This window comes from Carcharodon carcharias, chromosome 5 (assembly GCF_017639515.1).
Source record: "Carcharodon carcharias isolate sCarCar2 chromosome 5, sCarCar2.pri, whole genome shotgun sequence".
Lineage (NCBI taxonomy): Eukaryota > Metazoa > Chordata > Chondrichthyes > Lamniformes > Lamnidae > Carcharodon > Carcharodon carcharias.
Window position 1 is genome coordinate 74,317,805 of NC_054471.1, and position 26,226 is coordinate 74,344,030.

Consider the following 26,226-nt stretch of genomic DNA (forward strand, 5'->3'; position numbering starts at 1 on the left):
ATAGGGGCTTGGAGTCCAGATGGAGGCAGAAGGACAACAACAAACAACAACTTGTATTTATATAGCATCTTTAAAGGAATAAAATGTCTCAAGGTGCTTTACAGGATTGTAATTAAGCAAACTTTGACAAAAAGCAATGTAATACAATTTTAGGCTCGATTAAAGAGATAAATTTTAGGGAGTATCTTAAGGGAGGAAAGGGAAGCAGAGAGGGGAAGAGATTTGGGGAGAGAATTCCAGAGCTTAGGGCCCAGGCAGCTGAAGGCACAACCATCAATGGAGGGTGCTCAAGAGACTAGAATTAGATCAGCGCAGATATCTTGGAAGGTTGTGAGGCTGCAGGAAATTACAGAGCTGGAATGGGTGAGACCATGGAGGGATTTAAAAACAAGGATGATAATTTTAAAATTGTGGTGTTGCTCAACCAGAAGCCAGTATGGGTCAGCGAGTACAGGGATGATGGATGAACAAGATTTGGTGTGAGTATGGATATTGGCCGCAGAGTTTTGGAAGAGGCCAGCTAGGAGCACTTTGGAATTTTTAAGAGCAGAGGTAACAAAGACATGGATGAAGGGTTCAATAGCTGATGCAGGAGCACAGTCAGGTGATGTCAAGGAGGCAGAAATAAGTGGCCTTAGTGATGGCGTGGATATGTGGTCAGAAGCTCATCTTGGGTCAAACATGATGCCAAGATTGTGAACAGTTTGGTTAAGCCCCAGATTGTTGCCAGGGAGAGGGATGGAGCTGGTAGCTGGGGAAGAGATTTTGCAGCTGGGACCAAAGACAATGGCTTCACTCTTTCCACTATTTACTTGGAGGAAAATTCTACTCAACCAGTACTGGATTTTAGACAAGCAACTTCATAATTTTGCAGCCGTGGAGGTGTTGAGAGAGTAGATGTTGAAGTAGAGATGACTGTTGTGAGTGTATATGTGAAAATTAATGCTGTATTTTCAGATGAAGTTGCTGAGAGGCACATGTAGATGAAAAAACAGGAGGAGGCCAATTACAGATTTCTGGGGGACACCAGAGGTAATGGTATGGGAATGGGAAGAAAGAAAATCAGGGCCTTTCCCATCAGCCTGCTATTTGGAGGCTTGCTGTGGCTCAGTGGATAATATTGTTGTCTCTGAGTCAGAAGGATGTTGGTTTAAGTCCCATTCCAGAGACTTAGGCCAGAATTTTTTGCTTGGTATGCAGGTATGCGCTCGACATGCTCGAGTATAAAATAGCACACAATGACGTTGGGCGAGCGTCCCGATGTCATCGCACACTTGTTGCGCGCAAGAGTCGGCAGCGCGCCCGCTGACAATTAAGAGGGCTATTAAGCCTGTAATGGTGCAATTAACTGGGAATTTTCACTGCCTGTCCAACATTATGGTTGGCGGGCAGGTGAATTGGCCAGGCGGTCTTTTCATTTTTCAGGAAACCTTATCCAAGGGTGGGAGGAGATTTCCGAGATTAATTTTTTAAAAAGTATAAAAGTGTTTTGACATAAATTTCAGTATCCATATGTTTAAGTGACTCATTTTGATGTATAGGCATTTTTTCTGAATTTTAAAATCTGTTTTTACTGACTTTAAATTCTTCACCTCCCTGAGGCAGCTCTCTGCCTTCAGGGAGCTTTCATTCCACGCTCCCCTGTGCCTGCACTGACATCAGTGCTCGCCCTCCTCCTGCCCCACCCTGGCAGCGTTGAGCCTTTCAGCACGCCTTTCATGCTGGATGGCCATTAATTGGCCAGCCAGTGTGAAATTGAGGTCGGGGCCATCGCGTCCGTTCCCCGCCACTCCTGGGCCCGCTGATCACAGCCACCCGCCGACCCAAAAATCCTGCTCTTAAGCACATAATCTATAATAACAGCACAATGGACAGATGAGACATTAAAGTGAAGGTTTTGCCTATTCTGGCAAGCCGATGCAAAAGATCCCAAGGCACTATTTTGAAGAAAAGAAGGTGAGTTCTTCCTGGTGTCCTGGCCCATATTTATCCCTCAATCAAAATGACTAAAACAGATTATTTGGACTATTGTCTTAATGCTATGCACAAATTGGCTGTTATGCTTTCTACATAACATTAATGACTGCACTTCAAAAAATACTTAATTAGCTATACAGCACTTTACGATGCCATGAGGTTATGAAAAGCATAGGCAATTGCAAAGTAAAAGCTTCTACAAGTATATAAAAAGGAAGAGACTAGCTAAAGTGAGCATTGGTCTCTTAGAGGGTGAGAGGGTGAGACTATGGGAAAAAAGGAAATAGCAGAGATGTTGAACAAATAAATTGCACCTGTCTTCTGAATACACAGAAAGCATCCCAAAAATAGAGAAACAAAGAGGCAAAAGGGAGGGAGAAACTTAAAACAATCACGATCACGAGAGAAAAAGTACTGGGAAAACTAATGGAATTAAAGGCTGAGGAGTGCCCTGGGCCTGATGGCCTGCATCCTATGGTCTTAAAAGAAGTGGCTGCAGAGTTGGAATCTCCCAAAAGTTTGGAAAGGTCACAGTGGATGGAAAACCATAAATGCAACACCGCTATTCAAAAAAAGTGAGAGACAGAAAGCAGGAAACTATAGGCTAATTAGTCTAACATCTGTCATTGGGAAAATGCTAGAATCCATTATTAAGGAAGTAGTGACAGAACACTTAGAAAAGCATAAAATCAGGCAGAGTCAACATGGTTTTGTGAAAGGAAAATTGGGTTTGACAATTTTTTTTAAAGAGTTCTTTGAGGATGTAACAAACAGGGTTTATTAAGGGGAACAAGTAGTCATAGAGTTCTACAGCACAGGAACAGGCCCTTCAACCCATCGTGTCTGTGCCGGCCATCAAGCACCTATCTATTCTAATCCTATTTTCCAGCACTTGGCCTGTAGCCCTGTATGCTATGGTGCTTTAAATGCTCATCTAAATACTTTTTAAATGTTGAGGGTTCCTGCCTCTACCAACTCTTCAGGCAGTGTGTTCCAGATTCCAACCACCCTCTGGGTGAAAAAATGTTTCCTCAAATCCCCTCTAAACCTTCTGCTCTTACCTTAAATCTATGCCCCCTGGTTATTGACACCTCCGCTAAGGGGAAAAATTTCTTCCTATCTACCCTATCTATCCCCCTCATAATTTTGTATACCTCTTTCAGGTCCCCCCCTCAGCCTTCTCTGCTCTAAGGAAAACAACACTAGCCTATCCGGTATCTCTTCATAGCTGAAACGATGTTGTATATTTGGATTTCCAAAAGGCATTCAATAAGATGTCACATAAAAGTTTACAACACAAGATAAGAGCCCATAGTGTTGGGGGTGATACATCAGAATGGATAGAGGATGGCTAACAGGACACAGAGTCAGGATAAATGGGTCATTTTCTGGTTGGCAAACTGTAACTAGTAGGGTGCAGCATGGATCAGTGCTGGGGCATCAACTATCAATGATCTATATCAATGACTTGGATAAAGGATCCAAGCTATATTGTAGCCAAATTTTCTGATGATCCAAGACAGTAGGAAAGCAAGTTCTGAGGAAGATACAAAGAGTATGCAAAGATATATAGACAGGTTAACTAAGTGGGGAAAAAAATTGGCAGGTGGAGTATCATATGGGAAAGCGTGAGAATGTTCACTTTGACAGGAAGAATAAGAAACAGAATATTATTCAAACAGAGACTGACTGAGGAATGCGGCAGTACAGAGCAATCTGAGTGTCTTTGTACATGAATCACAAAAAGTTAACGCAGGTACAGCAAATCATTAGGAAGGCGAAAGGAATGTTGGCCTTTATCGCAATGGGAATGGAGTATAAAAGAATGGAAAGTTTGCTACAGTGTAACAGGGCATTGGTGAGATTGCACCTGGAGTACTTTGTACAGTTTTCATCTCCTTACTTTGGGAGGGATATATTTGCATTGGAAGCAGTTCAGAAAATGTTCACTAGGCTGATTCCTGGGACGAAGGAAAGGTTTAGCCTGTACCCATTTGAAGGGCCTGATGCGGGAATCCCACCTGCCATCGGAGAGATGTCAATAAGACTCATCAATGAACCACTTGACACCAATTATCCCTGAGCCCACTGTAATTTAATGGTGGCTCAGCAATTAAATATGAGTCGCATGGTGTTCATCTGCTTCCTGAGGCTGGCCAGCAAACCCTCATGGCTCACTGCCATTTTCTCAGTTAGGGATGGGCAACAAATGCTGGACTTGCCAGCATGCCCATATCCCATGAAAGAATGAAAAAAAGTTTGCCAACAGTTTACCTGGGGGAGTCCCTCATTCACAGGCACTCAGGGCTCAACCGGGAAATGGGAGGGGGAGCGCTGAAAACCATTCACATGTACTTGCCTCTGACCCACCTTCCCCACCTTCTCCAATGACCCCCTCCTTGCAACCCTCAGCCCACCTCCATGCACCTGTGCCCTTGGACACAGTGACAATCCTTGGGCTATCCCTGGGAGATTTAACAGCAGCAGCCACTGCTCCTGGTGATGTTGCTGGCCTGAATGGCCAGCAGTACTTGCTGGCGGGATTTCCGCTCACGGGATCCTAAATCCCAAGGGAGGCTTGATGTTGGCTAGTTAAATGCCTGATGGGTACTTAATTGCACTTGCTGCCCCCACGGAAGCGACACAGGACTTCCACCAATTCTCCAATTGCTGGTGAGAACGTCTAATGAAGGAACAAAATCCTGGCCTGACAGCTTGAATTAGAATGACATTACACTCTACTTATTCAAACATAATTAAAGGAAAGGAAGCTGCTTCTATCAGCATTTATAATTAATGAATTCCTTCCCAAAACTTCAGCAAGTAAAAATCAAACATGAAAATGTAACTGGAAGTTTCTTGACCTGTGGGATGAAAGTTACATTGAAAAATCATGAATTTAATTACAATGATCGAAGTTCAACCAAGTGTGATAATTATTACTGTAAAATGTGAAACATTTACCGTACAATTTAGTAATTGCATGCATTTTTCAATAATTTCTGTGCAATGACGCACGTTCTTTTTACAATTCCACTTCTCCAGTTCCACGTTAAACATTCTTGATATGTAAAGCCAACACCATTTTTTGCCAAACCTTGGTCCAAATACTGAACGTGGAGCGATAAAGAGATTAAATTAGGGAAAGGCTTGGAAAATACAACTAGCTTGAAAAAGAGCTCAAAATAGAACATTATTTAACCATCATGGGGAAACATTTAAAACATGAGCAAGTCTTATGTAACATTGCTTATGAGGATACAGAATCATCTGGGCTGTTTTAACTGATGGCATACTTCCAGCAATCACTGAAACCAGGAAACTCAAGCAAAAACAGAAAATGCTGGAAAACATCAGCTGGGTTTCCAGCATTTTCTGTTTTTGTTTCAGATTTCCAGCATCCACAGCATGTTGCTTTTACCCAGGAAACACAAGCCTTGGCTGAAATTGGGTCTCCGATTTCATTACAATGTTATTGGTGAACGGCAGGTACCTGATGCTATGCTTCAGCATTGGCTCCAGGTCCCATGAAGTCATGAGCAAGGAAACCGCCTGTTGCTTATCACTTACCACCCTCCCTCAGCTGATGGATCAGTATTCTTCTGTGCTGAACACCACATGGAGGAAGCAGTAAGGTTTTCAAGGACATAGAATGTATTCCGATGGCGAGACTTCAATGTCCATTACTGTAGTACCACAACTTACCGAGCTGGCAGAACCCTGAAGGATATAGCACCTGACTGGGTTTGCAACAAGTGGTGAAAGATTCAACTTGGATAAATAACCAACTTGATCCTGTCCTCACCAATCCGCCTGTCACTGATGTATCTGTCCATAATGGTATGGGTCGAGGCAATCATTGCAGTGTCCTTGTGGAGACCAAGCCCTGTTTTCCCACTAAGGGGAGGCGGTGGTGGCATAGTGGTATTATCACTGACTAGTAATCCAGGGTAATGCTTTGGGGACCTGGGTTCAAATCCCACCATGGCAGATGGTGAAATTTGAATTCAATAAAAATCTGACCATGAAACCATGGTTCACAAATGCCCTTTAGGGAAAGAAGTCAGCCTACATGTGACTCCAGACCCACAGCAGTATGGTTGACTCTTAAATACCCTCTGAACAAGGGCAGTTAGGGATGGGCAATAAATGCTGGCCCAGCCAGTGATAACCACATCCCATGAATAAAAAATGATATGCTAACCTGAATAAAAACACAGGAGTAGGCATTCAGCTCCTTGAGCCTGTTCTGCCATTCATTTGGATTACAGCTGATCTGTATCTTACCTTGTTCCATACCATGAAAAAATGTATCAATATATTAAGAGCCATCCAGCTAGACATTGATGAGATGTTGTTTGCCATCAGTAGCACCAAAATTGTATCTCATCACAAGCTGTAACCTCATATCCTTCACTCCCCCATCACCATCAGTCCAAGCTACCAACAGTGGTTCAATGAGAAGTGTGGAAGGGCATGCAAGGAGCAACACCAGGAATACTTGAAAATGAGATACCAATCTGGTGAAGCAATATCACAGGACTATATGCAAAAATAGAAAAAAACTTGCAATTTTTAGTACCTTTCATGACTACCAAATGGCTCATAATGCTTTAGAGTCAATCAAGTGCTTTTGAAGTGTAGACACTATTGTAATGCAGGAAATTCAGCAGCCAATTTTCACGCAGCAAGGTCCCACAAACAGGAATGTGATAATGGCCAGATAATCTGCTTTTAAGGGATAAATATTGATCATCACCAGGAATATTTATCCTATTCTTCTTCAATATAATGTCATGGGATCTTTTATGTCCACCTGAGGGGGAAGACACAGCCTCAGTTTAACATCTCGCCCGAAAGATGCCACCTCCAAAAGTGCACTACTGCAGCGAAATATTAGCCTAGACTTTTGTGCTCAAGTCCTAGAGTGAGAGTCAGAGCTGAGAGTGCTATCGACTGAGCCACTACAAAATAAGGAAGCCTTCATTCCTGGGTTGGTTTGAATCACCAACCTTTCAGTTAACAACCAAACCATAAAAGAGCAAAAGCAGCGTACCATAGCTGAGCTAAGTGATTCCACAAAAATGAATCAAATCATAGCTCTGCAGTTCTGCAAATGATGGTGGACAATTACACAACCGAGTAAAAATGAAGTCAATGGGGATCAGGTAGAAAACCATCCTTCAACACCACAGGTTTGACAACCACCTCAGGAGGAGGAAGAGGAGGAGGAAAGAAAGAGGCATCCAGAACATCCATGCTCCAGACAGGTTGTCCATGAGCACATCATCAGATTCCCTGTTGTTCAAAACTTCCTCGTATTACCTGCCCTTTGTTACAGAACCTCATAATGTCCTCTTGGCCACAATACTGAAAAATACAGAACCATAGAACAGCCATTTCATACCAACTTTATCAAACAGCATATCCAAAAAATACTCGACTAATCACCACTGTGAAATCCCTTTGCCTGGCCTAGTACTCTGATGCAGTTACATCAAGGGCTGCAGCATAGCTGGTGAAATACTGCTCGCCTTCAGTGGGTGAGACTGCAGATGACCTTGCAGGATGCCCCTGAGCATCTTTGGGTCTCTAAGGCCTGGCTGTGGACTGTACCACCTCAGTAAGGGCAGCAGCAATCTGAGCTGACTGACAGGCAATCAGTACTGGCGGAGTGGGAGTGGTGGGAGCACAAATGCTGTCATCCTGAAAGAGGAAGTAGGTTCATGTTACATGGAGCCATTGCCACTCTCCAGGGACAGCGCATCAGTAATCCTAGTAATCTGTTGTAGCATAACTTGCTGGACTGCAATGAGGTCCTGAAAGGTCCTTTGAGTACTGGCATCTGCAGATATGATAGCAGAAGTTTGAACCTGCATGGCAACAAGCTGGGCTTGTGTCGCAACAAGCTGAAATTCATGATGCCAGTCTAAGCCTCCACTTCAGATTCATGTTTGTGCTGCAATGGAAGCTGAGACACTGACCAACAAATGCTGTATCACATTTTCATGGAGTTGGTCACCATCTTCATGCTGAAAGGATGGATTCCCAGCTCTGTGCCAAATTGGAACTGGACTACTCCATGCTCATTGACAGTGACAACAAACTCTCTGTTAGACCTGCCAATGCACCAACATTTGGGCATGCTTATCCATCAACCTTTTTATGTAAGCCTCTCTAACAAAATCCTCATCTGAGTCCTCTGTGGCAGAACTTGCATGCAATCTTGCCCTCTAGGTAGCTCACATTTGCTAACTATTCCCCCAGCCTGGCTAAAGCCCACTTGTGCCCAGTGACTCACCACTCACTCCAGTAGATCCTACTTCTATATTACCCCACAAAGCATAAACAATATCAGTATCTGAGCTGGTTGCTGTGAGCAGCACATCAAGAGAGAGCATTTCTTTCTCCTAGATCTGTCCTCCCTCTATGGCTTCAGCCACAAGGACCTCTGGTTGGCTATGCAGCAGTCCTTGGGATTGTTAGCGGCTGTTTCTCCTCATGTTCTGTTCCCCTCTCCTTTAAATATGCTGTCATCACTTCTCTCGTCAAAACAGAAGCCTCACCCTTCCATTCTTGCAAACTACTACCCTATCTCCTGGCTCACTACATGTTGCCCACCCCTGAGTTCAACCTTATTTTATCCATGTTTGAATCCTTCAATCATGCTTTGACCTCTGCCTCAGTGTTAAAAAATCTCTCATCGTCTTATGTCACATTCTATGTGACGTTAACAAAGGCAAATCATCCTTCCTGTCCTTCTTAAGCAGTCTGCAGCCTCTGACACAGTAGATCTCACCATCCTTCTCCAATGCATCTCCACTGTCACCCAGCTGAGTGGGACTGCACTTTGATTCCATTCTTACCTATCTCATTGTAGCCAGAGAATCACCATCAAAGGCTTCTATTCCCATTCCTGCACAGTTTCTCTGCTGTGCCCCTAGGATCTATCCTTGGGCCCCTCCTACTTCTCATCTATATGCTTCCCTCAGTGACATCATCTGAGAACATGTCAGTTTCTATTTGTATGCAGAATACTCCCAGTTCTCCCTCACTACCGCCTCTCTTGATCCTTCCACTGTCTAAATTGTCAGACTGCTTGTCCAACACCTAGTTCTGGACGAACAGAAATGTTCTCCAATTAAATACTAGGAAGAACAAAGCCATTGTATTTGGATTTCCATATCTGGATTTCCAAAAGGCGTTCAAAAAGGTACAGCACATAAGGCTACTTAATAAGATAAGAGCCCATGGTGTTGGGGCTGGTGTACTAGCATGGTTAGAGGATTGGCTAACTAACAGAAGACAGAGAAATGGGATAAGGGGGGCATTTTCAGGATGGCATCCTGTAACTAGTGGAGTGCCACAGGGCTCAGTGCTGGGGCTGCAATTATTTACAATATATATTAATGACTTAGATGAGGGAAGTGAATGTACTATTGCCAAGTTTGCGGATGACACAAAAATAGGTGAGAAGACAAGTGATTAGGACCACAAAGAGTTTACAGAGGGATATAGACAGGTTAAATGAGTGGGCAAAAACTTGGCAAATGGAATATAATGTGGGAAAATGTGAGGTTATGCACTTTGGCAGGAAGAGTAGAAGAGCTGAATGTTATTCAAATGGAGAAAGACTGCAAAACGTTGCAGCACAGAGAGTCCTTGTGCATGAATCCCAAAAAGCCAACATCAAGTTCAGCAGGTAATAGGGAAGGCAAATGGAATGCTGGCCTTTATTTCAAAGGAAATGGAGTACAGAACTATACAGGGTGCTAATTAGACCACACCTAGAATACAGTGAACAGGTTTGGTCCCCTTATCTAAGGAAAGATATACTGGCATTGGAGGCAGTCCAGAGAAGGTTCACTAGATTGATCCCGGGGTTGGAGGGATTTTCTTATGAGGAGAGGTTGAGTAGGTTGGGTCTGTACTCATTGGAGTTCAGAAGAATGAGAGGTGACCTTATTGAAATATTTAAGATTCTTAGGGGGCTTGACAGGGTAGATGCTGAGAGGTTATTTCCCCTTGTGGGAAAGTCTAGGACCAGGGATCATAATCTCAGAGTAAGAGTAAGACAGAGATGAGGAGGAAATTCTTCTCTTAGAGGGTAGTCAGTCTGTGGAATTCTTTACTGCAGAGGGCTGTATAGGCTGTTTCATTAAGTATATTCAAGGTTGAGATAGACAAATTTTTAATCAGTAAGGGAATCAAGGATTATAGAGAAAAGGCAGGAAAGTGAAGTTGAGGATTATCAGATCAGCAATGATCTCATTGAATGGTGGAGCAGTCTCGATGGGCAGGATGGCCTGCTTCTGCTCCTACATCTTATGGTCATTGTCTTCACTGCCCAGCATAAACTCCATTCCCTTGTCATGGATTCCATTCCTCTTCCTAGCAAATGTCTGAGGTTGAAACAAACTACTTGCATACTGTTTGTGTCATATTTGACCCTGAGATGAGTTTTCAATCACATATCCATGCCATCACTAAGACCACCTTTTCCACCTTCATAACATCACCCATCGGTGCCCTTGCCTGTTCTGCTGTTGAAACCCTCAACTATGTCTTTGTTACTTCCAGATTTGACTATGCTAACACACTCCTGGCTGGCCTCCCAAATCCTACCCTCCATTAAGTTGAGGTCATCCGAAACGCTGCTGCTCATGTCCTAACCACAACAAATGCCATTCACTTACCACCCCTATGCTCGATGACCTACACTGGCTCCTGGTTAAGCAATGTCTTGATTTTAAAACTCTCATCCTTATTTTCAAATCTCCCCATGTCCTCTCTGTAATCTCCTCCAGCCCCACACCCCTCTAAAATACATTTTCCTCTAATTCCTGCCTCTTGAACATCACTGATTTTAATTGCTTCACCACTGGTGGCCTTCAGCTGCCAAGCTACCTTAACTCTGGAATATTCCCCCTAAGTCCTTCTGCACTGCCTATTTTGCTTTTCTCCTTTAAGATACTCCATATAAACTAACTCTTGTAGTATAATGGTGATTAGCATAGCAAGGGTTAATGTGGGATTGGACAACAGGACCGCTCACAGTATGATGTAGAGAGGCACATGACAGTAGACAGAGTTGTATGGAAAGTCTCAAGTAGAAGTCAGCGTGAAGTTAGCCCCTAGCCTGGGCTATACTTTATATATATATATATATATAGTTATGCGTTACCAATAAACACTACTGTTGAACCTTACAAGCCTTTGAACCTCTTCATGAAACCTACTGAACCCTTACAAAACTCTTTGACCAAGGTTTTGGTCATCTGGCCTAATATCTCCTGATGTGGCTCACATTTGTTTTATAAAATCTTTGTGAAATGCCTTGGTATATTTTAATTGCATTAAAAGTGCTATGTAAATTCAAGTTGTTGTTCGGATATATGTGAAGTAGGATTTGAGAAAGTGCATTATGCAGGACCACATCATCGTCCTCAATGGCTTCAGCAACACTGGTGGTCACAGCCTCAGTGATGGCTGTTCCAATTATCTCTAGCACTCTGCTCCATGGGACCAGAACATGCAGCATAGCCCTGCCAGCTTGCTGTTGCTGCTGTCAATTTTGGGCAATTTTGTCCTGAAAAAAGGGGAAATTGTATCAGTGAGCATGATGCAATATGTTTGGGTGATGTACCTGGCAGAGTTGAACAGCTGGCAGTCTGGCCTGCAGCAGTGCTAAACGTGTGAGGGTTAGGTGCAGCATAGGAATGTGAGGTTTGCAGTGTAGTTGTAATTGATAGTCGAGTCAAGGAGCTGTGGTGAATGGAGCAGATTGAGAGGCCAGTGGCATTGTTAGGATTTGGCATGCAAGAATGCTTTCACTGACTTTGACCACTTGTGTGAGGTCATTAAATTTCTGCAGCACTGCATCCACTGTGTCCATGGTCTTCTGAGCAGTTGTCTGGAAGGTTTCCTGGTTCCCTGAAGGAAAAGAATCTCCTGCACAAATGGCTCCAAATGAGCATTTGAAAACCTGTGGGAATGCTCTCTTGCTTGTTGTGCCATTTTTGGTTCATTCCTGAAGGTTGCTGAAAGTTGTCCAAGCAGTTTCAGTGCCTGGTGTAGCCAGAATGCACCTTGCCTTTCAAAGATGCAAGTTGGCTTTAAGTAGTGTGGGCTAGCTTTAAGTAGTGCTAAACTTGCACGGACTTGGGGCTTCCTGTCCAGGCATGCAACCACTCAGCAGTTCGTTCAGCACTGAGCTGCATGCTACAATCATGGAGATAAGCAGGCAGTATGAAGTTTGCTTGCTGCCTTCATGACTATGACTGGACATGGGGAATAATCTCATGCACCTGATTTTGGCAGTTAACCAATTTAGCCCCCAGTGAGTCAAAGCACAAGCTGCTTTATTAAAAAAGGCTAATTATTCATTCTGCTAAATTCTGAAAATTCAAGAAAATATGCCTGCAGAGAGTCTTTTTCCCACAGTTAGTAAATACCTTTCTGTGTAAAATATTATTACAGTTAGATGGTTGCATTACCTAGAATAGATTACCCTTCTAGAGCACATTCTTGTTTCATGCCCAAATGCATTCTAATAATTTATTTTCCATAGCAGTGTAAAATATAACATGGAAAAGTCGGAAACAATAGCTTTATGTAGGAGATTATGCTATTTCTGAGAATGCTATTGTGAGGATGGGTGGTACTTATTCAGAATAGTATTATTGGTATCTTATCTGTGACCTGCACTCCCTTTGAGTGCCATTCCTGATGGACAGGTGATTTTACCCAACGCCATTTTAGCAGTCAAGTACATGTTAAATAACTAATCTACTACTGCAGTCAAAGTCATGAGTAAGATTTTTAAAATGAAGATGGTCGCTTGGAGAGAATGAACAAATCCATTTTACAGTTGATTCCATTGTACTTTATGTCAATCGCAAACTGAAAATATACTTTGATTTTATCAATGCCTAGTTATTAAAATCCAATGTTAACTTTCAAGAAATAACGAGAACACAGGATGAGGTAAATCTTGACTTCATGCAATAAGGTAAAATGGGTACTGGCAGCTACTTTTACATCTCTCCCGATTTTTATTTCTGGTGTTGAAACTGCTATCATCACACAAAATTAAGATCTACTTGATGCGCACCAACTATTATTATTTATATTTGTTTTCTTGCTTAAGAGAACATATGAGTTCAAATGTAATAAATTGATTCCTACCGGAACACCAGGCCTCCCCTCCTCACCCTTGTATCCATGAAACCCACGCAAACCCTATTAAAAGGCAATCATGAAAATTAGCAAAGAAAATTGAGTTGCAAAGTGAATGTCAACTGTGCAATATGATTCACTAAAGAATAATTCTTACCTGAATGCCTTGGGATCCTGGTATGCCTGGGCTTCCAAACAATCCTGGAGGACCCTGTAAATAATAATAACACTTTTAACACAGTAATCAAAATTCAGCAAAATCTATGAATCTATGTATTGTATTTTTCTTAAATACAACAACCATAGTGTATTTTAGACTTGAGACAGATTCAATGAGCTAGGAAAGAAGTGCAACATTAGGTACGATACTGAATTTTTGCACTCAGCTTGCTTCAGTAGGTATCATTGTTGCTTCAGAGACCCTCCCTGCTGACCTGAGTGCTGAAACAGCCACAGGCTGCCTTGAGGAGGGGCTCCCCCACTACCTCCCTCCAACAGTGGTGGCCTGGCTGCATAAGCCAATTTTAGATGAAATTTTAAAAAGTTGAAGAGAGGAAGCCTCATGCTGAAGCTGTTCCAGTATAGCTGCAACGCTGGCAACTACCTGACAATATGGAAAATTGCCCAAATATGTCCTGTCCACAAAAAAAACAGGACAAATCAAATCCGGCCAATTACTGCCCAATCTACTCTCAATTATCAGCAAAATTGACAGTGCTATCGAGTGGCACTTACTCAGCACTAACCTGCTCAGTGATACTCAGTTTGGGTTCTGCCAGGGTAACTCAGCTCCAAACCTCATTACCACCTTGGCCCAAACATGGCAAAACAGCTGAATTCCAGAGCTGAGGTGAGAGTGACTTCCTTGACACCAAGACAGCATTTGACCAAGCATGGCATCAAGGAGTTTGGGCAAAATTGGATCAATGATTAAACAAAGATGTCATAAACAAAGGATCATCATCAAAGTTGATGGTGGTGGTACTGGCTAAAGGAGGTGCTAATGGTGACATTAAGGGTAGAAAGCAAAATGTGATAATAGCCAGACAAGGATAAGCACTGTGGAAAGAACAGCATGAGCAAGTGGCAGATGGGGCAAGTGGGGGTGGTGTAGGGGGGGCGGGGGGGGGGGGGGGGGGGCGGTGGGGAAAGGTCGAAAATAGGCTAAAAGGTGGGGATAAAACAATGAATAAAAATTAAAATAAAAATGAATAATAATGATAAAGAAAAGTGGAAAAAAATGAATAATGAAAAAAGGGGATAAGAAAGGGGTGAGGATGGAGGAGAGAGGTCATGTTCTGTTAAGCCTGGAAGGCTGTAAAGTGTCTAATCAGAAGATGAGGTGCTGCTCCTCCAGTTTGCGTTGACCTTCACTGGTCTAATCAATGCTCCTCTGTCATTTCAGGAGAAGACAAGCCATAACCAATTGGAGAGGTCATGGACAGGCAGAGACCCGCCCAACCTGCTACTGCTGACCAGTTTGAGCAGGACACCCTTAAGCTGGAGAGCCGGCATGCTCCCTGTGCAACCAGTCGTGGAGAGGCTGAGGTGTCAGACGAAGGTAAGAGCGCAGTGCACAGAGGTTAGAGTTTCAGATTGTGCAACCATTCTAGAGTAGTCTCTTAATTGATGGGAGCCTCAAAACTGGAGACCCCATTGATCATTGAAAGATAATGGCACCGTGATGCAGATCTCCATTATCTCACCAGGGTCTCTGGCATGCACAGTGACAGTGTGAAGACTTTATCTAATGACATGTCCTTGTTTTTTCTTAGATTCGCCAGCACGCAAGCATTCTCTGGACCCCGAAGGGCCACCCCTGATGCCGGAGGACCACTGGGCTTCATCTACACCTGTGTTACACCGTCACGCTGAACCAGGCACCAGCGCAGATACCTCGGCGGGCTTCAGATTGTTGGCTACATTGTTGATGCACATTGGTGAGGGCAGTTCACACTCGCTTGAGGTGCAGGCAGAGGCAGAGAGTGCCCAGGGTGCCGGTAGTTGGAGAACCAGGACAATGCTGGGTTGAAGGCAGACGATGAGCCTCTGAAGTCATCCATTAGGCAGCAGATGCTGGACATCCAGCGGGATGTGTGGGAGGACCTGGTGGAGATCCATGAGGGTCTGTGTGCCATGGTCTTCATTGTGAAGGTGTACATGTGGAGCATGTGCACAGCATTGACCCTCTTGTCCAAATGTACTGCCTCCTCCATTGAGAGAGTGGCGATTCTCATGGACAGCCAGTTCCAGGGACAGAATCAGGGGTTCCCGGGATTGTGCTTGGACCTGCAAGCCCTCACACAGACAATGACCTCAGGTGGTCAGTGCCAGTGTGGGAGATGGATGAGGCACTAGTATCCCAGGGGCTAGGTGCCTGAGCATCAATGGGGAGTTAGGAAGTCCAGAACGACCTCACGTTGGCTCATGACCTGCTTGTTATCTCTGCGGGCTCCTCTCAGGATGCTCCAGATGACTGCAGCAGCTTGTCCCTCCCTCTGCCAGTGATCGTGGCATTTGATGAGGCTGCAATGATTGGGGGAGATGCCAGCCATGGCCACTGGCTGCACCCTCCCAGTTGAGGCCAGCACAGGCTCCACTCACCAGAGAACAACCGCCAAGGTCATCAGAGCCAACAAGACACCAGAATCAGCAGGCTGCCTCCAATGCTGCTGCCAGCAAGGGGGGTGGGGTCACCAAGACACAGCACATGCAAACATAAGCTTAAGGCACCATGAGCACAAGAGCAACAGTTCATGAGTGATCTTCTGTTCAGTTGTGTTTGGTTTGTATGTCTACTGGTGTGGACATCAACAACGGTAATGGTCATGTCAGTGTGATTTTAGTGTGACAAAACATTAAAATGCTTCTTCTCCTTAAGGAGTCAGGCAAGGGACCTTGGGCACCTACTGGGAGCAGAGCCATCAGCTGGACACCCTGGGAATATGCAGCCAATCCCAATCCTCTCTGCCTGTGACCCATTAGTTGCAGCTCCACAGGCCGAGGAGGGTGCACCTGCCCTGCATCAGGAGACCCAAAGCAGGCTGGGGCCCTTCAGGCCTCAGCCCTCCAAAGGGTGCCTACCAAGGTCATCACAAACAGCAGGGCATAGCAGTCAGTAGACTGCCTCCACTGTGGATGTTAGGGTTGTACCAAGATGTAGCTACTAAGAAATACTAGGAGCACAAAGGTAGCACAGGTGTCCACAATCTGTCTATAATTTGTACAAATGTAAATACAGTTTGACTCATTCCACTTCTCATGTTGTGTATGCCTCTTCTATCTGATGATATACACTGTGGTCAGTTAAGTGTCTAAGATGCCCCCTCCTCCCAGATGTCCCATCATCTGCCTCAGCTCTATGGTGTCTAGAACCATCTCATTACTATGCCTGACCATTCCCTGTACAGTGTCAACATGAGTGAAGCATCAGCTGCTTAGTTGTGATTGGCTGAGGCATTTCTAGGACCTACTTCTGAGGTTCATATAATGTTGCCTCATAGAACCTGGTGGCTGCTTTAGACCCTGATGCTTCTGCATTATAGAGCACTCAATGTGGATCTTATAGGTTTGAGTGGTGATGCACATTGAGTCAGTACATCTTTCATTGGCCTCCTTGTACTTTCCAACAGCCTTGAGTGTGTTTTGCATATGAACCCAAACTTGGAGCTCTATGCGCTCCTGTCTGCCCGCAGCATATCTCACGTCCATGTGTATATCTGAACATCACCTCAATATGAGTCCCCACCTTTCCACTTCCATGATTTAGAGCTATGAACCTTGCTGCCACATGTTGAATCTTGTGATTCCTGCCAGATGGTTAAAACTCTGTGACCTAGGAGTTGTGTGCAGAGGCTCCAGATGCTTGACATGGGAGGATGCAGCATTGAGCCAGAAGGTCTGGCTAGCATCTCATCACATTAACCCTCTGCCACCTCTGGGATGGTCAATCAACGTGGTAATGTGCAACTTACAATCGCATCCTTGTGCCTAGTTTCCATGTGTGTATGTCAGGTTGTTGGAATGAGAATGTGAGGGCCTCAAATGGTTTCAGAGAGAGGCTCCGAGAAATCTGATGTGCGCTCTTTATTGTCTAGCCGTTAAGGCCTGGATGGAGTGTCAGCATTTTTGGGCCATGGCTAGGCAGCATGGGAAACTGGGAGACTCCAAACTGAGGCATGGCCAAGAGTGTTTGACAGATATCATTTTATGCTGCTCCTAAAGCTTTTTGGTCCACTGAAAGGTGAGCTGAAGTGGAGCCTTGGATCTCAGTTATAGATGTCTACGTCCTGAAGATATATCTAATGCTGGGGACTGAAAATGATTATGAGGCCTGAACACTTGTCTTGCATAAATGATTGCCTGTGCGGACAAATCACAGTGCAGATTCAGAATTGACCTCACACATGAAGGTGAGAACCGCTGAGTTTTTCTCCTTGAGGTGCCTTGCCAAGCTGCAGGCATACTGCCACAAGAGCAGTGCTACTCCTGCTTCTTGAAGGCTGTCATAAGCAGTGGAATGTTGGCGAGATACTTGAAGAGGCTGCACCATCTCAACACTGCTCACAAAACACCCTGCTGCAGTTATTATCCCAAAATGGAAAGGCCACATGCTCCCAAAGCTGCTGTACATTCCAAGGATGAAGACATTGTGATGCAAGATTGTAATACACCATTTGGCGATGGATATGATGCATTGAGATGATTAGGGTTGCAACCAGGGTGATAAGGTGGACCCATCATGGAGGGCACTGGTCAAAGAGCCTCGTATGAGCAATTCATGATCATCCTTCTGGAACTTGATGGCTAGAAGCATATCACGTGCATGCCTGCTTTGTCTGGCCTGTGCTATGGGCTATTTCTCTGGAGCCTCAGCTTCCTTGCCCTTGTTGAGCTCATCCCTCTTGACATCCTCAACAGCGGAGAAGACATGCAGCTCCTCCATCTCTTGTACTGGAAAGACATCCACCCTTTTGAACAACAGGTTTTGTAGAGTACAGCAAGCCAAGATGATGCATAAGATCCTTTGGGGGGGAGCACTAGAGACGCCACCTGATCTGTCCAGACATCGAAAATGCATCTTCAAGATGCCAATGGTCTGCTCAATCAATGAACATGTTGCAGAATAAGCAGCATTATACCTCTCCTCTGAGGCACGTTGCGGATGCCATATGGGCATCATCAATCGCCTCTTTTGCGAGTAGCCTTTGTCACCAAGGATGCACTGAGGGCCCTTGAAAATCTGTGGCAACTGCAAATGAATCAAGATGTACAAGTCGTGGGAACTTCCAGGGTATATCGCACATATCTGCATAATCTGCTTCTGGTGGTTGCAGACCATCTGCGCATTGAGACAGTGGAACCCTTTCCTGTTGATGAATTGTATTGGCTGCTGCCAGGGACCTCTTAAGTCGATGGTACCCTGCATCTGTGGGAATCTGGAGATTGCTGCAAATCCCACTGCTCTGGCAGCCTGGTGGCATCATCTAGGGAGAACTGGATGTAATTGTACGCCTTGCTAAATAGGGCATCCTTAACCTCTCGAATGCAGTTGTGAGAAGATGCTTGACAAATCTCACAGAGATCCCCAGTGGAGACCTGGAATGAACACTCATGAAGAGGTTCAGAGCAGAGGTCACTTTTAGAGTCGCTTACAATGGATGGCCTCCCAGTTCCCCTCCCAGAGAATGTGGCAGATGTGAGCCATCCCTAGACATGCAAAGACATCTACAGCACTGTCTGTCACTCATCTGGATTTATGAGAGGCGTCTTCTATACATCCATGGTCTTGCCAGACACCTCCACTCAATGGCTCTGTCAGCCTCAACTTCTGGGTCTTGAGCGGGCCCCGCTGGCCTTTGTTCATCAAGGGTGGTGACGGGCCCTTCTCCTCCCCCTTCTTAGTTTCTTAGTTGCCTGATTGCCAAGATGAATGCAACATTGCCTGCTTCATTCATGAGACATTCATGCTCATGTCTGCAGAAACATTGCACAAAAAGATGAATGAACATAAACCTGCAATGGTTACTCTCTAGTCACTAATTAGGGAGTCATTGTGGAGCCCATGGGTCACTTTCATCCTAGCCATTACATCCCCACTTAGTACCCTGGAGCACTATTATAGCCTTCTGGATCACCAATAGGGCACGCCACCACCACCCCCTGCCCCCCCTGCCCCCCCACAGCCCCTCCCAGAATGACATAGGCATAACATAGCTTTGAGGCAGGGGCTTGGATCTGACTGAGTTTTGCCAGATGAGAGAAGCCTCAGTCAGGGCACTGTCAGACTGTATCCTTTGGATTACACAGCAGCCCCAACTTGCACTTGTGTTATGAGAATGTTGAAGGGGAGAGAGCCTTCAAAATTTTAAACTGCCAGCTGTAGTTTAGAGGTCTTAGGGCTATTAGGCATATGCTTTTTGGCCCATGACCCCTTTTCACTTGGTTCCTTCTGACACTCGGGATTCCCCACCAGAGGAACAAAGGGTGTTTGGCAGCTAAGCTTACAAAGTCTGCTATCGGGTTTCATACTCACGCAAGAACATGCAACATGAGTTACGGCTCCACATTCCCTAAATTGGCATTTGACCGATCGTAACATGTCTCAGCTATGTCTTCCTCTCCATTTGGAAAGGCGTAAGTTAGTAGAGTACCCCTTTAATTGGCCCAGAATTGCAGCAGTCGATTCCTCCCACAAGACATGACAGCCCTCCCCTGGCAATTCTTTTCATAGCTTGTTTTTCAATTGTTTCATTCGATCAGCTTGAAAAATGGCAGCGCTGATCTTTACTACCACACCAGCTTCAAGCACCACAGCCCCTCCACCCCCACCAGCTTTGGATGTGAAAATCCAATCGTGCTGGAGGAGCATCATTGCAGGTTTCCCTCCCTCCAATCACTCTCTTTCCTCCCCGTCTAGTCCTTGATCCCATCGTTACAGTCGTTGATATTGCTGTCCTCCCCACTGAACCGTTTGATGGTGATCTCCCGATGCCCCGTGTAGACCCGGCACCTCCTCATCTTGAGCCCCATTGTACTGTGACTTACAGAGAACCCCCCACATGAAACCATCAAGTGCCACACCCTGCCACCCCCAAATGCCCACCATTACCTTATCTATTCCCCATCTACAGGCGGCAAATGCCTCCACAGACTGTGAATGTACCATCTGTGGCCAGGTATCAAGTCACCAACCCCTAGGACTGACATATCTCAGGAAATGACCATACCCTGTGCACCATGCTGGGCACGACTGACAGAGGACTGATCTCCCCCTCCTTGGGCTGGGACCAGGGCAGGCATGCCAAGCACAGCCCTCTAAATTGTAGTGCTGATCCAAAGGACTGACTACGCTTTGTGGCCCCTCCGTTGCACAGGACTTTCAAGGCTTTCTGGCCCCAACTACCTGTGGTTCTTTTGCCCAGAACTGTGTATGCTTTCTGGACCCGATTAATTTCGTGCCTCCCCAGTGATGTGTCTCTGTGCTCTCTTCCCCAGTCATTCCACCCACCAGTCATGTGTCTGTGTGCATTCTTCCCCAGTCATCACCATCCTGTCCTCCCAAGTCAAGCCTTTGCCCTCCTGCCCCTTCCCTTGCCTTGGTCTTGCCTCCGCATCCCCCGTAACAATCAAACCTTTACTCTCCGGCCCCTTGGACTAGGGCAGGCATGGCAAACCTTGCTTCTGACCCCTGCTTAAGTTCCCACTGGTCTTGCCTGCGCAGCCTTGGCACAGAGTCACAGCAGCCACAAGCACAGCACAATGAAAGTTAGGCAAACATATGAGATCAGGAGTGAATCTGTGCTCGCCAGGTGCACCTCAGTTATACCTGATCGTGAATCACGCCAGTCGAATAAGCTGCCGGTGTAGCAATTTGATCTGGAGTGGGGGTGTGATTCTGGTGAGTTGCCTTTTTAATGAGTATTCATGATATTCAAATCAATGCAAATGTGGTTCCTGACATGGCAGGCGGGCTATCCAACCCGCCACGAAAGTCGGGAGCAGAAAATTGCAAACTATTTTTAGGCAGGATACTGATTTTTGGCCATTCTCCACGTTTTCCTGCCATGATACCAGCTGCTGATGGGACTGGAAAACTCTGTCCTTAATTTGGGTTTGGACAAGGCCACTTGGCTCCAGATCTCATTACAACCATGATCCAAAGATGGATAAAAAGAGTTAAATTCCAGAGGTGGGGTGAGAATGATTGTCATGACACCAAGGCAGCACTTGACTGAGTGTGGATCAAGGAGCCCTGGCAAAGTTAAATCAGAGTGATAAGTCTTCACTGCCTGGAGTGATACCTAGCATAAAGGAACATGGTTTTGGTTGTTGGAGGCCAATCATATCAGTTCCAGGACATTGCTGCAGGAGTTCCTCAGGGCAGTGTCCTAGGCCCAACAACCTTCATCAATCACTTTCTCTCTATCATAGTGGGGAGAGTGAGACAAGCTGAGTAGCTTTGGCAGAGAGCCGACACAGACACAAATGGCCTAATGGCTTTCTTCTGTGCTGTAACATTCTACGATTCTATGCAAGGATCAGAGCGCGGATCTTCGCTGATTGTGCAGTGTTCATTTCCATTTGTAACTCCTCAGATAATGGATGGGATTTTATGTCCTTCTGGAACCAGGCTGATAGGCAGGGAGGCTGTAAAATTGGGTGCCATGGTGGCAGCACTATGCCTATCGCAAAACTGGATTGCAAGGCTGCCAAGTAAAACCTCGTAGCCTTTTTGCAGCGTGCAAAGGGCGGGGAGGGGGGCTCCCTTGGACAGAATTTTGCCCCTGTTGGGCGGGCTTGGCGAGGGCAGGCGGGAAGCTGACCGCTGCCCACGATTGAAGCTGGAAGGCAATTTCAAGCTGGTGGGCCAATTAAGGCCCGCCCAGCGTGAAACGTGAGCGGCAACATTCAGCGCTGCCTGTGTGGGCAGGGGTGGAGTGTGAGCGGGGTGACGAGTGTGCGCTTCACAATCTCCCTGAGGCACAGAGCTACAGAGCTGCCTCAGGGAGATGAGGAGTTTTAAAGAAATATATAAAGAAATTAAAAATGTTATAAAACATGACTGCTCATGTGACTGTCACATGAGCAAAGAAAAGTAATTAAATTTTAAAATTTTTATTTTATTTTTATTTGCTTTAGAAAACCACACCCAACCATAAGGTTGGATGGGCAGCAAAAAATGTCAGTCAATTGATACTTTAATGGCCTTAACAGGATATTTAATTGTCGGTGGGTGTGCTGCTGACTCTGGCGTGCGCCCACCAACCGAAATATTGCACAACTGCATGTTGACATCGGGACGCGTCATTTTACACTTGAGCTAAAGAGCAGAAGAGCTAAAAATTTTGCCCCTCGTGTTCAGTCACCCTGTGTCCAACCGAGGCTCCCCTCCTCTGTGGTACTCCTTGGCTGTCATCGGTCATGCTCTTCCCGGTCCACCACCAACCTTGCTAGAGTCTGACAGCCTGGCCCTGGCAAAATCCAGACTTACCTGGATCTCCAACAACATGGCTTCTCAGCTTTGGGGACAACCTGCAGTCTGAACAATGGCCATTTGATTGGCCAGCAGTTCTACATGACAGGACTTTCTCCAAGGTGTGGATGGAAGTCCCACCCTGAGCCATTTAATGGCCTAATAGCCATTAAATTGTTGCAAAGGGACCTGACTAAGCAGAGGCAGCCTGCCCCTCACTTTTTAAGCCTTGGGACAATGCCACTGCCTGTGTGTAAAATTCCAGCCAATAAAGCAGTCCATGACCTCATGCAGCAAGACCTGAACAACATTCAGGCTTGGGTTGATAAAAGGCAAGAAATTTTCGCATCACACAAGTGTTAGGCAATAATGATCTCCAACAAGAGAGAATCTATCTATCTATCCCCTTGACATTCAATGGCATTACTATTGTTGAATCTTGCAGCATCACATCTTGGGGGTTTAAATCCAGAAACTAAATTAAAACTGCCATATATATCCAGGCTGAGGCTGGATATTCTGCAGTAAGTAACTCATCTCCAAAGCTTGAAGACCCTCCACAAGGCACAAGTCAGGAGTGTGATGGAACCTCCCCACTTGCATGGATGAGTGCAGCTTCTTTCTCTCTGGTCCTTCCTCCCACCCCACAGTCCTGCCTCTGTCTCACCCTTCTCCGCTGGTCCTCCCCCATCCCCTAGTCCAGTCTCCGTTTCACCGCTCACCACTGGTTGTTCCTCCCATGCCCAGCCTTGGCGCAGCTTGTGCTACAGGCACCTGATATGTAGCAATAACAATTTAAAAGGAAGACAAAAGCAGCATCTACTGACCACAAAGTAATGGATGAAGTGAAGTTCACCAGGTGCGCGCCACTTTTATGCAGTTGGAAAACAGAACATTCTAATTACCTGCTGATGGGGAACTTAATTTGGAGAGGGAATGTGATTCTGATGAGTTGGCCTTTTAATGAGCATTCATGAAATGCTAATGAATTCAAATGGAGTTCCTGACATTGCTTGTTGAGAAACTTGACCCACCTTTAACCTGCCTTGAAGGTCGGGAGAACAAAATTCCAAACTATTTTCCACTGATTTTTTGACTCAAGCCAAATTAAGTGCTCCTGCTCATCCATGATTCCTGCTGCTGGCAGGAGTGGAAGATTCCACCCCTGGTTTGAACAGGTACCTGCCCTCCCATTAAAATCTAGTCCATTATGTCAATGGAATGGAATCTGATAATACTACAGTCAGAAAGCTCCACACAGAATATTTGCTTTAGGCCATTTCTAATTAGCAGTTTTAAAGCAAAACTGGAGTTACAAGACCAACTGAGAAAAACATGCAAGTTTTCATATGTACCATTTGTATTATTAAGGATTACCATTTGTATTATTTTGGATTGTGGACTAACTCCAGGGGCTATAGTTCCCTTTAATTTTAATTTGTGAACTTTTTTTAAATTAAGAGGCACAATATGTAATTAAGTAAAGAACCCAGCCAATCTGGTATTAATGAGATCAGTCTGAGGTCACTTCTCTATTATTTGAATTGGTTATAGATAAAGTAACAAAATGTAGCATGAGACTAGTTTGCCAATGATTTTAGCGTGTTAAATCAATTTTTTGCAAATCAATAACTTAAATCCTAAAATGCATCCTCATAAATAACTTTACAACTCATAAAAAATATTTTGAAGTATTAGGTCAAGTAGAGAGGGTTGTTAAGAAAGTATCAGGGATATTTGGCTTTATAAATAGAGGCAATGAGTACAAAAGCAAGCAAGTTATGATAGATGTTTACAAATCACAAGTTAGGCCTCAGCTCGAGTACTGCAGTCAATTCTAGATTCACAGTTTAGGGAGGTTATTGGAAAGATTATGGAGGAGATTCACTAGAATAATACTAAGGATGAGGGATTTCACATCTATGGAGTGACTAAAGAACCTGGGATTGTTCTCCTTAGGGCAGAGAAAGTTAAGAAGAAAATTAACAGAGGTGTTCAGAATAAAGATGGGTTTTGATAGGATAGATAGGGAGAAACTGTTGCCACTGGAGGAGGTTTGACGTCCAGACGACAGAGATTTAAGTTAGTTGCCAGTAAGTTTTTATTATCTTGAATGCACTGCTTGAAAGGGTGGAGCAAGCAGATTCAATAGTTAATTTCAAAAGGCAATTGGATATTTTAAAAGGAAAGATTTGCAAAGCTGTAGGAAAAGTGCAAAGGAGTGGTACTAATTGGATAACACTTTCACTGTACCAGCACAGGCACAGTAGGTCAAATGCCTTTTGTGCTGTATGATTCTATGAGCTACTTTCCTTCACATTTGAAAAAAAATACTGGTAATCTGCATTCCTAATAGACAGACACTTCAGAAATCTCACCCTGACACTAACAAGAAACTATGTTGGTTTATAACTCAACATTAGCGTAGAAAATAAATGACATGAAGAACTAGTAATAAAAATAGGGTAATGGAGAAAATCACAGGCCAGCACAGCCAGGGATAAAATAACATAGTAGAGTTGGAACAGGAAAAATAAGCTAACAAAGCCAAAAAAACCAAAAACACATGCAAGAATAGAGAGAGGAAAAGCAGATAAAAACGGGCAGCATTAACAGGATCCAGACAGATCCTGGAGATAAAAAGATAGGATAAGAACCAGTTCCACAAAGATAGTATAACAGAAATATATCATAGCATTAAAATTACTGGACAAAAGAAGCAGAGATGTGCACTGAATTTCAAGGCTCTTTGTCTACATTTTTATATACACTATTCTGCACTTATCTTCCTTTTGTATATCAGGTTTATTTTGCAACATCTGAGCCTGCCATTATGAGCACAGATGTGTAAGCTGGCTGGAAAAATTACTGGCAAGTTGACATTATGTTAACTCCCAACTCACAGTTGTCCAAAAAGGCAGTTTGGTAGTAGTTCCCTTCTGAGCTCTTATTTCTTTAAACTTATACAATACAATGTAAAAATTATAATGTGATTTGAACTGTTAAGAATTTCATTACAATTCTTCAAAATATTTTATTTTTCCAATAATGTTCCCGATATTTACTCAGGGATGGGAAGAGTTTGGCCGGGGAGGGGGAGTGGGGCGGGATGAGGGGTAAGATTTTCAGGTGAAGAACCAGAAGTCAGGGTTTCAGCTTATCCTACAAATTATCCAAGGACGCTGCTTAATTTTTTTCAACACGTTTCCCACTATGTCCTTAGAATGTGTTGGTCACCAGCACCACACTCCCAATTCCCAGTGTCCATCCTATCTCCCTCTGTTCACTGCTCTGCCTCCAATAAAACCAGAACTGGTGGATTGGGGTGGGTTTGAGAATTTTATCATTTTTACTTTCCCAACCACCTCCAATCCACCCATCTAACTTAGGGGTTAAAATTCCATGATAGGTCCAGAATGTTAGGAGTTTCAGAAACCATAGGCAGACCTTTTTGTCCCATGGGCAGGCATGCAGCCTGAACAGGAATGAAATAGTGCGCGATGATGTCAGGCAAGTGCCCCGATGTCATCGTGCACTCTCACAATCTTTTGGTCAGTGGGCGTGTGCGAGAGGCGGCAGTGCACTGCCGACATTTA

General features: G+C 44.6%; 1 protein-coding gene across 2 annotated transcripts in view; it reads right to left on the minus strand.

Annotated features, from left to right (window-relative positions):
- Positions 1-26,226, minus strand: part of LOC121278460 (collagen alpha-1(XXI) chain-like) — a 468,271-nt gene that overhangs the window by 247,807 nt on the left and 194,238 nt on the right. For both annotated transcript variants that reach the window (XM_041188910.1, XM_041188909.1), the window contains 2 exons: positions 13,313-13,366; positions 13,165-13,218 (listed from right to left, as the gene is read on the minus strand). In XM_041188910.1, the coding sequence (XP_041044844.1) occupies positions 13,165-13,218; positions 13,313-13,366 (108 nt within the window). The remainder of the gene's footprint in view (positions 1-13,164; positions 13,219-13,312; positions 13,367-26,226) is intronic.